At 39.1% G+C, this 10,312-nt stretch overlaps 1 protein-coding gene across 6 annotated transcripts in view; it reads left to right on the forward strand.

Annotated features, from left to right (window-relative positions):
• nalcn (sodium leak channel, non-selective) overlaps positions 1-10,312 on the forward strand; it is a 116,776-nt gene that overhangs the window by 103,433 nt on the left and 3,031 nt on the right. For 3 of the 6 annotated variants that reach the window (XM_079881241.1, XM_079881243.1, XM_079881246.1), the window contains 10 exons: positions 510-578; positions 702-850; positions 1,082-1,175; positions 1,407-1,539; positions 4,704-4,819; positions 5,940-6,097; positions 6,320-6,470; positions 7,790-7,939; positions 8,037-8,151; positions 9,270-10,108. In XM_079881241.1, coding sequence (XP_079737367.1) covers positions 510-578; positions 702-850; positions 1,082-1,175; positions 1,407-1,539; positions 4,704-4,819; positions 5,940-6,097; positions 6,320-6,470; positions 7,790-7,939; positions 8,037-8,151; positions 9,270-9,412 — 1,278 coding nt within the window. In that variant the 3' untranslated portion in view covers positions 9,413-10,108. Of the gene's footprint in view, positions 1-509; positions 579-701; positions 851-1,081; positions 1,176-1,406; positions 1,540-4,703; positions 4,820-5,939; positions 6,098-6,319; positions 6,471-7,789; positions 7,940-8,036; positions 8,152-9,269; positions 10,126-10,312 lie in introns of those variants that run through there. The other 3 variants (XM_079881242.1, XM_079881244.1, XM_079881245.1) reach the window with 2 other exon arrangements.

Raw genomic sequence — 10,312 nt, forward strand, 5'->3', positions numbered from 1 at the left:
TTACCTTAATGATTTGAGTTCCTTTTTCTTTTTTAGTTTCTTGCACAATTACAATTAGGCAATACAAAAACAAATAAAAGCACTACACAATTTTTTTTTTTTTTAGATTAACAAAATAATTAAGGAAAACAACAGCTTATATATTGGGGTCTTCTGATGAATTAAATGTCTTAAAGGAAACAATCTTCCTCTACTTTTTTAATTTTTGCACATCTTCAAATGTTATACAAAAGGTTCAAGAATTTCTAGTAAACTCCAGTACCAAAATTTAAACTTGAGGCCTATCATTCGTGTCAGACCAAAAATGCACTGCTTTTTAAACAGTAAAAAAAACAATGATCTGATCTGTTGTTTCAATTCAGATTCACAAAAGCTACAATTATTATTATTTAAATGTAACATTCATGGTTTTGTTTTGTGATGTACAGTACAGCACTTTGACTCAACATGTGTTGACTTTAAATGTACGTTATATTACAAAGAAATGACTTGAATTTCTCTTTCTTTAGAATGCTTACACATACATGATGGGCACATGTGTGATAGTATTCAGGTTTTTCACCATATGTGGGAAGCATGTGAGTATGCATAAATGATTATGCTTGTAAAAATATTCAACATAACATGAAAATAATTTTTCCTTGTCCACTTCAAACCGTATAGTGCATTTCCTCCCCCACTGAGCTGTCTTGTATTTACAGGTGACGTTAAAGATGCTTTTGCTAACTGTGGTCGTCAGCATGTACAAGAGTTTCTTTATTATCGTGGGCATGTTCTTGCTGTTGCTGTGCTACGCTTTTGCTGGCGTCGTCCTTTTCGGCACTGTCAAATACGGCGAGAACATTAACAGGTGAGCTGTCTTATGACACACAGAAGCAATGATTTGACTGTGTCAGCGTACCAGAGGCAAGATTTTTAACACACTTTACTACTACCCACAGCGCTGATATAAGTGGTGTTGTCTAAACGTTTTGCTTGAAGGCCCTACTTGTATTTGGGAGAATCAGTTTTCAGGTGAAGCTGACAGCATGAGAGGAAGTGACTCTGCGTGAGCTGTTACCTTTTCCTCTCTCGCCAACAGGCACGCAAACTTCTCCACCGCGGGGAAAGCCATCACTGTACTGTTTCGAATAGTCACAGGTGAAGACTGGAATAAGATCATGCATGACTGCATGGTAAGAGATTGGATGGCAGCTCCATTTTGCCCGCAAGCAAGTGTCCTTGCTGTGAAAATCATTAAAAAAAACAGTAAACAAATCATTTAAATGTATCAAATAGAATTGCAAATATAACTGAACAGCATCTTGTTTGATTCGACATACTTCTGAATGATTTATTTAAATCAAAACACATCAGCTGCGAGCCCCATGTGTTGATTATGTTTGTTTGTCTGCCTTGTTCCCCAGGTGCAGCCGCCATTCTGCACTCCGGACAAACATCGCTACTGGGAGACAGACTGTGGAAACTATGCTGGCGCCCTCATTTACTTTTGCTCTTTCTATGTCATCATTGCTTACATCATGCTCAACCTGCTCGTAGGTAAGCACCTCTTTCCCCTGACTGCAGGCACAATATCCTGTTCCATCTCCCAGGGTCCCATCTAATTTCCTCCTGCTTTAGACGCTAGCTAAACTAGCTCATAAAATACAATATCACTGCTCATTATTCTTCCTGACGTCCTTCCATGTTTATTATCCATTTTTTCCCAGAACAGAGAGGTTCCTCCCTCTGAAAGTCTTTCTCTAGTACTTTTATTTAGCAAGAAGTGATTAAATTGTTCAAAAATGACAGAAAACACTTTTCTATATCAAATAAATGTTGTTCTTTTGAACTTTCTATTATTAAAGAATCCTGAAAAAAAATGTATTACAGTTTTCAAAATATTAAGCAGCACAACCATTGTGATAATACTAAGAAATTGCAATGTATTCAATGTAAAAAGTTAGTATATTAGAATGATTTTCTGAAGGATCATTTGACACTGAAGACTGTAGTAATAATGCTGAAAATTACAGGAATAAATTAAATTTTAAAATACATTTATAATCAAAAGTATTCAACCCCCATTGCAAATCGCTCAAGCACAACAAATATTTCAAGTGGTTTTCCCAAATTCAACTGAAAATGCAACTTTTAATGACTTCTATAGTCTCAAAATGATTCAACCCCCTGAATAAAGTCCCTCACAACAGCACAAATCTGTAAAACAGGTATTGTCTCAAGCACACCTGATGCAACCAATCAAGGAATTCATTAATTGCACCAGGTGTGCTTGAACAAGAACACATGAAAAACCTGAACTGGTTATTTGAGTGTCACGTTTGACCCGAATGTTAGAAATATGGTTAAGTCAAAAGAATGGTCCAAAAAAGATAAGAGAAGATATCATCGCCCTTCACAAACAAGGAACAGGATACAAAAGATAGCAAAGGCACTAAATGTTCCTAGAGACATCGTTGGAAAGCATAGTTTGCAAAGTTAAATGAACAGTGGTTACACTACCTGGACAGGGCAAAATAAGGAAGCTATCGATGGCTACAACTAGATTGCGGAGAAACCTCAGGTTCAGAAAAACTCTTGAGTGACTGCAAAAGACCTTCAGCAAGACTTGGTGGCAACAGGCACTGAGGTTTCAGCTTGCACAAAAACGCATGCGGTTTCCATGCCAGAAATCAGAGATGTACACCACTACTGACCCAAAAGCTCAAGAAAAGTCAGCTCCAATTTGCTCAAAATCATATAAATAAGCCACAGAAGTTTTGGGATTCTGTTCTGTGGAGCAATGAAACAAAACTGGAACTTTTCGGCCCTGTGGATCAGCGGTATGTCTGGAGGAAGAAGAATGACTCATAAGCTGAAAAAAAAACACTCTGCCTTAAGTTAAGCATGATGGTGGCTCGGTGATGTTCTGGGGCTGCATTGCATCCTCTGGCACTGGAAACCTGCAGCGTGTGGAAGGCAAGATTGATTCATTTTTGTATATCAGGAAATCCTAGGAGAACACGTCATGCCGTCAGTGAGGAAACTGAAGCTTGGCCGTCATTGGACCTTCCAACAGGACAATAATCACAAGCATAACTCAAATTCCACCAAGGCTTGGTTGCAAAAGAAATTCTGGAAGATTCTACAGTGGCTAACAGTCACCTGACTTGAACCTCATAGAAAATCTCTGGTGGGATTTGAAGAAGACGGTTGCAGCACACAAACCCAAGAATATTACTGAGCTGGAGGCCATTGCCTTGGGAATTGAATTTTGGGAAACCACTTGAAACATTTGTTGTGTTGAGCTATTTCAATTACTTTTGTTTGATTTGTTCATTGCAAACAGCTGAAAATCTTTAAATTATGCCCAAAATTCTGTATATGAAAAAAGATTTCCGTGGTTATTGTGATCCACTTGCTAGACCAACTCCAAACCTGCAATAACTAGCTTAAACCAGTAGCCTGGTTAAAACCAGACCATTCTCAGTAGTAACTGAGTTATGGTCTGGCAAAGCTTCATTAATAACTCATTTCCAAAGGGGCGGCACCAACGGACGTCGCTCAAATGCCTCTGGGCGCAATTGGATAGACCCAAAACCAATCAGAGCGATCGTCATCGTGTAAAGCCATATGCTGCGTCCCAATTCGCCTAAGTTACACTACGCCATAAAAGTATGTACTCTTTTTGTGATGAAAAGGTATTTACTTTTGAATGTGTAGCAAAAAAGTAGGCAAGCTTTGGGACATACTACTTTGTCATCTTTATCGGACGGATCTGTCGCGTGCATCCTGTCACTTAAACTGCCCTGTCAATCATCTTGTCACAGTTAAAATCCTCTATTAAATCTAATTTAATTTCCTACCGTTTCAGAGAGAAATGTAGTAGCACGTTCATCTGCCAGTGGGTCTTTCATGGAGACTGTCCTCATGTGTTTGCAATTTGAATATAATAATGCATTTAAAAGTTGGTGCGCTTCACCAACGGACATCGCTCAAATGCCTCTGGGCGCAATTGGATAGACCTAAAACCAATCAGACCGATCGTCATCGTGTAAAGCCCGCCTCAACGTTTCTGATTGGTGCCTCGATTTGGACGGATTAGAAATCGGCTTGAATGGGCTCTTTGCCAGACTACTTGCAGAGCAAATAAAAAAAAATTTGCCGAAAGTTTGTCTGGGTTTTCCCAGGCTATTAAACCAGCAAAATCATAATAGTCTCAGCTAGTCTTTTCAATAGGGTGAGGCCTGAAACACACTCTGCACAGTGGTTGTATGACTCAAATTTATGCTCTGAAATGTTACTCAGTGCATTATGCGTTGCATTCCCATCATTGCCACAAGGGGTGCTATAGTGGGCATTAGCATTAACTGTCAACAGCTTGACATTTTAATAGAGGCATTTGAAGGTACTGAAAAGCCCAAAGTATACTTTGGCCGTCTGTGTCCGCAACAGCGCATTGCAGCCAAATTTTTGTGACCGCGCTGACTCAGCTGATTGCGTAAAATGAAGTATACCCAGGCATTTACTCTATCACCCCTTTGAGGTTTATTACCACCACAGAAATGCAAGAACACAAGTTTGTACAACAGGACCATGTCCTTGCAATGCATCAGCCAAGTATGCATTTGCACACTTATTTAGAGTGTTTTCAACCTTATACTCAAGCACTGAGAGCCTAGCTGAAAGCTAACCCAACCCTAATCACTTTATCTCCCCCTCAGCTATCATTGTGGAGAATTTCTCTTTGTTCTACTCTACCGAGGAGGACCAGTTGCTAAGCTACAACGACCTGCGTCACTTCCAGATCATTTGGAACATGGTGGATGACAAGCGGGAGGTGAGGAGGAGGGGACGTGCCTGTGATCAGCGGCTGTCAGTGGGGATGATTTTGAGTTAATACCCATGTGTGCTCTCCGCACTGGCTCTGAAGCTGCAAATGAATGAATCACACGCATCGACATTCTCACCTCCAGAGTAATTGGAGGTTATTACTGCCTGTCACAGATAGTGAGAGGTGTTGAGCTGTCATCTTCATTAGGTGGAAACAGCCTTATTGAGAGCAGCAGAGAGAAGTGCGTGTAGATTTGACCTCCCCCCGTAGGATTAGTAATATCTGCTCGTGTATATGAGTTAAATGAGGCACACCAGTCATTTTCTGGCCTTAATGAGTCAAGCTGGGATCAGCTAGAAACACTTGAAACCATAAGACTGTAACAGCTGAGCACAGGAAGGACTAGGTCCATAATTAGAGACATGAGCTCTGATCCAAAATCCAGTGATCTGCTTCGGAATCATCCTGACTGTGATGGAACCTCACAAAGCTGATTTGTAACTCTGCATAGGCAAACTGAAACCGAAAATAATGTCTTGTTCTCTTGTGATAAATTGAACCATAGTAAAGTTCTTCGACAACAAGCTGCCGGCCTCTCGATATTTCAGCCAAACAGATTTTACATTATTGCTACTCTAGCATCCTTTTTGGGCATGGTCAAATGTCTGACATGTTTACCTGCTGTAGCACACTGACACTGAAACAGTCAAAACGCATCAGCAGAGAAGTGCTAATTAAATGTCACTGTTTCGGTCAGTGATTTTGGTCCTACAAAACTATTTTGGACGAAACCAAAAGTCATTTTTATTTTTTTTTACTTTAATTTATAATGAATATTGCTATTTCTATTTCACCATTCATAATTTATCACAAAGCATTCTGGGATTGCCTACTCTAAGGATACATATGATGCTTCCTTAGAATTTAATAAAAGGAACGTGCCTTTGATCCCTTAAAATGCTGTCTAGATAGACAGCCCACTAGGAACAGAGCGATAGTCTGATCATTTTCTTGCAGTGCTTAGCTTTTTTTTTTTTTCATGTTTGAGCAGGTATTTACTGTTATGATGATATATGAAGTTTTCTGAAACCAACGTCAGCAATAGGTCTGGATGATTTTGATACAGGGAGTGATTCCAACCTCTCGGGTGAAGTTTCTGCTCCGTCTGCTGAGAGGTCGTCTGGAAGTTGACCTGGACAAAGATAAGCTTCTCTTCAAACACATGTGCTACGAGATGGAGCGTCTGCACAATGGAGGAGATGTCACCTTCCATGATGTACTGAGGTTAGAAAGAACTGTGGTATTTATTAGAGCACATTTTCATATTATGATAAATCAAAATGTCCTATTTTGTAATAGAGTTACTATCAAAACTCTAATCTTCTTCCCCAGCCCAAAGAGAACAAAACCTGAAAGGGTCAATCAATTTGGTCTATTATGTTGTTCATATTGGTCCCTAAGCTTGTTCTGTAGTCTGTTTAAAATCGTTGATCATGTATGTTTCAGCATGTTGTCATACCGCTCGGTTGATATCCGGAAGAGTCTTCAGCTGGAGGAGCTGTTGGCGCGAGAGCAGCTTGAATACACTATAGAGGAGGAGGTGGCCAAACAAACCATCCGCATGTGGTTAAAGAAGTGCCTGAAACGCATACGAGCCGTGAGTCCACACAAACACAAACACCATGGCTCTCACACTCCTGAGAGTCATGACATTTACCCGACTTAACTGAAAACAGTTCAGCGGTTTGACAATGACTCCATTCACTCTACATATCAACGTGGCCCAAATCTGATTTCACATTGAATCTGACATTGCCAATTTCAATCTGGCCCACTTTAATATGTGGAAATAAATCTGATATGCAGTGGGACCAGTCAGTTTGAGAATTCATGCAATATTTATGTAAATAAACCACACCTTGACATTAATGTAACCTTTATCAGTAAAACTTTTTCCAGCTTGTGCAGCAGTAAATATCACCAAAGACTGAATATGTACCAATACTGTTCATTCATATTACTCTGAATGGGATAAAGTGCAATTTGTAATACGGCAGAATAAGTCCCATCTTCTAAATAAAAGAGCCAATCGTGTCACTGCAAATGTTGTTAGAAACAATCAATGTCCTGAGCTTGGAACTGCACATGCACATTCGCTGGACCAACCTGAGATATTTGTTACACTATTTGAGCATAAGAAACTACATTAATTGGGACAGATTTTGTTGCAAATTTAAAATGTTATTAAAATTCGAGTTTGTCGAGCAGTTTTTTGAGATTAATACAAAGTCCTTTACTCAATCTGGTTGCAGTCACGTCATTCTCTATAGAGCACAGCTGATTGGTTCCTGCTGTATCAGTAGCCAATGAGCTCGCTGCTCAACCTTCAAATATTCAGACAGCATTTGATGTAGCAGTGCAGCACTCTTTCAGAAACCCTCCACCTTCCCCAACTCCACCGGTATAGATCTGCTATGGGTTATGGGTATGCTATATTGTATGTTAGCAGCATGTGTTCTATGCTTACAGCTGCGTGTCATGTATGTATTGGCAGTAGAAAGTCCCATAAATGCAGAAGCAGCGTAGCAGATCTTTTCCGCCAAGACCAAACATATCAACGTATCCATTACCATGTCAAACACTCACTGTTGTAAGAATTGCATGCCCAAAATAGCTGCCTGGAGGCATTGCATATATAGCCACAGAGTGAACTGACTTTTCTTGAAAAGAACTTTGATATCTCTTCTCGAAAAGAAATCTGATTTGAGTAGGAAATGAACATGGCCAGAGTCAAGGCTATAAAACTCACACAGATCCACTGATAGGATCACTGATGGCATATTCAGCTCAATTTCCTTTATTGTCATTGTGCAATAGAATTAGTCCCATATCGGCATACTGGCACTGCGATAGATCCTGATATTAGACATGCAGGATGAACTGAATGAAAACACTGACATCACCTTCCTTCTTCAGAAACAGCAGCAGTCATGTAGCATCATTCTCAGTCTGAGAGAGAGCCAACAGCAGGATCTCCGCCGCCTGCTCAACCCTCCCAGCATTGAGACCACCGTCCCCAGTGAGGACACCAACGCACATAACCATGACAATCCCACTCAGCCAGAGGTAACCTTACCAGTGTCTATTCTTGAAAGATTGTGTGTGTCGTTGAGTCTTCATTCTAATGAAATGATTTCAAATGATTTTCCTGGTCCTGACCCAGCAGAACAGTGGCCTTCAAACCTTACTGAGCCCCACCCTGTCAGACCGCAGCGGCTACCGACAGGACTCCGCCGACCGACCCCAGAGGAAGCTGGGACAGTGGCGACTACCTGCAGGTCTATACCAAACTTTATACACTTTTACTATTACACATGCTTGTTACATTTACAAAATGATTGATTTTATCCTAAGCAGCTTACAAATGAGAAAAAATAACATGATAAAAAAAACAATTGCAGACATTATGGCAACACAGTTAATGTCACCATAGTATATGTCTGTATGACAGAGACTTTTCCAGATGTTTAGGTATTATAAAAAATATGCATAAGTTATAAGACTCATTTAAATGTTATATTGAAATAACAAACTTTAAAAATATATGTTCAAAATGTAAAAATAAAAATTATTATATTTTAAATATACATTATAAGTTATTACAAATGATTTAATATAAATATATAACCATGAAAATTGCAGCACATATAAAATATATTTGTTTGTACCAAATTGTTTTGGCATAAACAATTTATCAAATGTCTTCCTATCAGGGCCTAAAATTAACACACGCCAAGCACCAAATGCGAGTACAAATCCGGTGTTGGCGAGTTAATGAAACGGTGTCAATCGCTGGTAACATTTTTATGAATTCTAACAATGCAATGTTGTGAGAACAGGAACAAACGTGAACAACACTCGGGACAGAAGGAAGTGCGAGAAGACACGAAAGGGAACTCAATTTGTTTCTCTGTGTGTTCAGACAGCACATGAATACTGAATTGAGCTCTCTTTCACGTCTTCTTACGTTTGAACAGACATGTTCAAACAAAATGGCCAATCTTGGCAAGAATCCTAGTTGAGAGAGAAAACATGTATCAGCATATTGGATCCGTGCATTCACTCTTAAAGTAACAGAAGCCTAATATTCCTGCTGCTGTCTGTGTTTTTAATTTGATTCAAAGAAAATAATCAAATACAAATTTTATTCTAATACAAATTAATTCGATTTCGTGGTAGGTAAAAAACATTTATTTCTGGTAAATTTTCTTAAGTCAGTTTGGCAAAAAGTTTGTTTTAGGCCCTGCTTCCCATGTTTCTTTGAAAGGGGTTGGTAAATAAAGACTTGTTTATCGTTTAATATTCCATGTAATTAGTATTCTGCAAATTGCCGTGTGTGTGTGTGTGTGGCTGGTTAACCCGTGACTCACATCACAGTCCTGTGTTTCTCCCGCAGGCCGCACAAGTGTGAAGTCCATGGTGTGTAAGATGAACCCTGTGAGTGACGAGGCCTCCTCGGGGTCTGAAGTCAAAAAGTGGTGGACTCGTCAACTGACAGTGGAAAGTGATGAAAGCGGTGATGACCTCATTGATATTTGACTAGTTTTCCAGATTTTCCGCTTAAGAAAGGATCATTCGGCTAAATCTTTTGTATTCACTTCTTAGCGTAAGCCGCAATCCTTTGTATTGGCTTCACGTAGGTGTTTCTATGCCGCTTAAAGCGCCACCTGCACCCGTTCGAGCCACCTTTTGCTCATTCAAATACATAAATACCGGTTTAAACCATGTTAATGATCACTCTACTGTGTGGAAAATTTTCAGTGAGCATTATCTTGTTAATGGGAAATATGTACGATGAAAGAGCAGCTGAAATGTGTCCTCAGGAAGTTTATGTAATGTAATATAAGAGGCTAATAATCTAGATGTAATGGTTAGGCAAATGCACATGCTTAATGTGATGCACCTAACCAAAGCCATAGCGTTCTCTTTGTTAGTCTTTGTGCCACCATAATTCATCTTCATGACATAGTTTGTAAGGTCCACAATTACCTTGTGTTGTAAATCTATGGGTTTACGGATTACAAAATGCAAACATTGTTGCAAGACATTTAATGTTACCATATTATATGTGTCTATGTGACTGTGACTCAGTTTAAGTATTATAATAAAGATACGTATGTAAGTTATACGGATAATTTAAATAATATATTGAAATAATGTACTTAATATATTTTGTAAAAATGAGAATTTCAGCAAGTTTTTGCGTGCTTTTAAATTTAAAGTCACTGTGATATTACCTGAAGTGGTCGTGGTGTTATTTTAAGCATTTTTGCTTGCATTTTCAGGAACAAATGAAAAGAACTATGCACTCATAAAGAAATAATCTGGAAGAACAAAGTTAATTATTTACAACAGCTGCAGTGTCCATGTATATTTCATTAAAAGAGTTCAGTTATAAACCTGCAGGGACAAAGGACAAATATACAGCAGAAGAATGAA

Source organism: Squalius cephalus, assembly GCF_949319135.1.
Source record: "Squalius cephalus genome assembly, chromosome: 9".
Lineage (NCBI taxonomy): Eukaryota > Metazoa > Chordata > Actinopteri > Cypriniformes > Leuciscidae > Squalius > Squalius cephalus.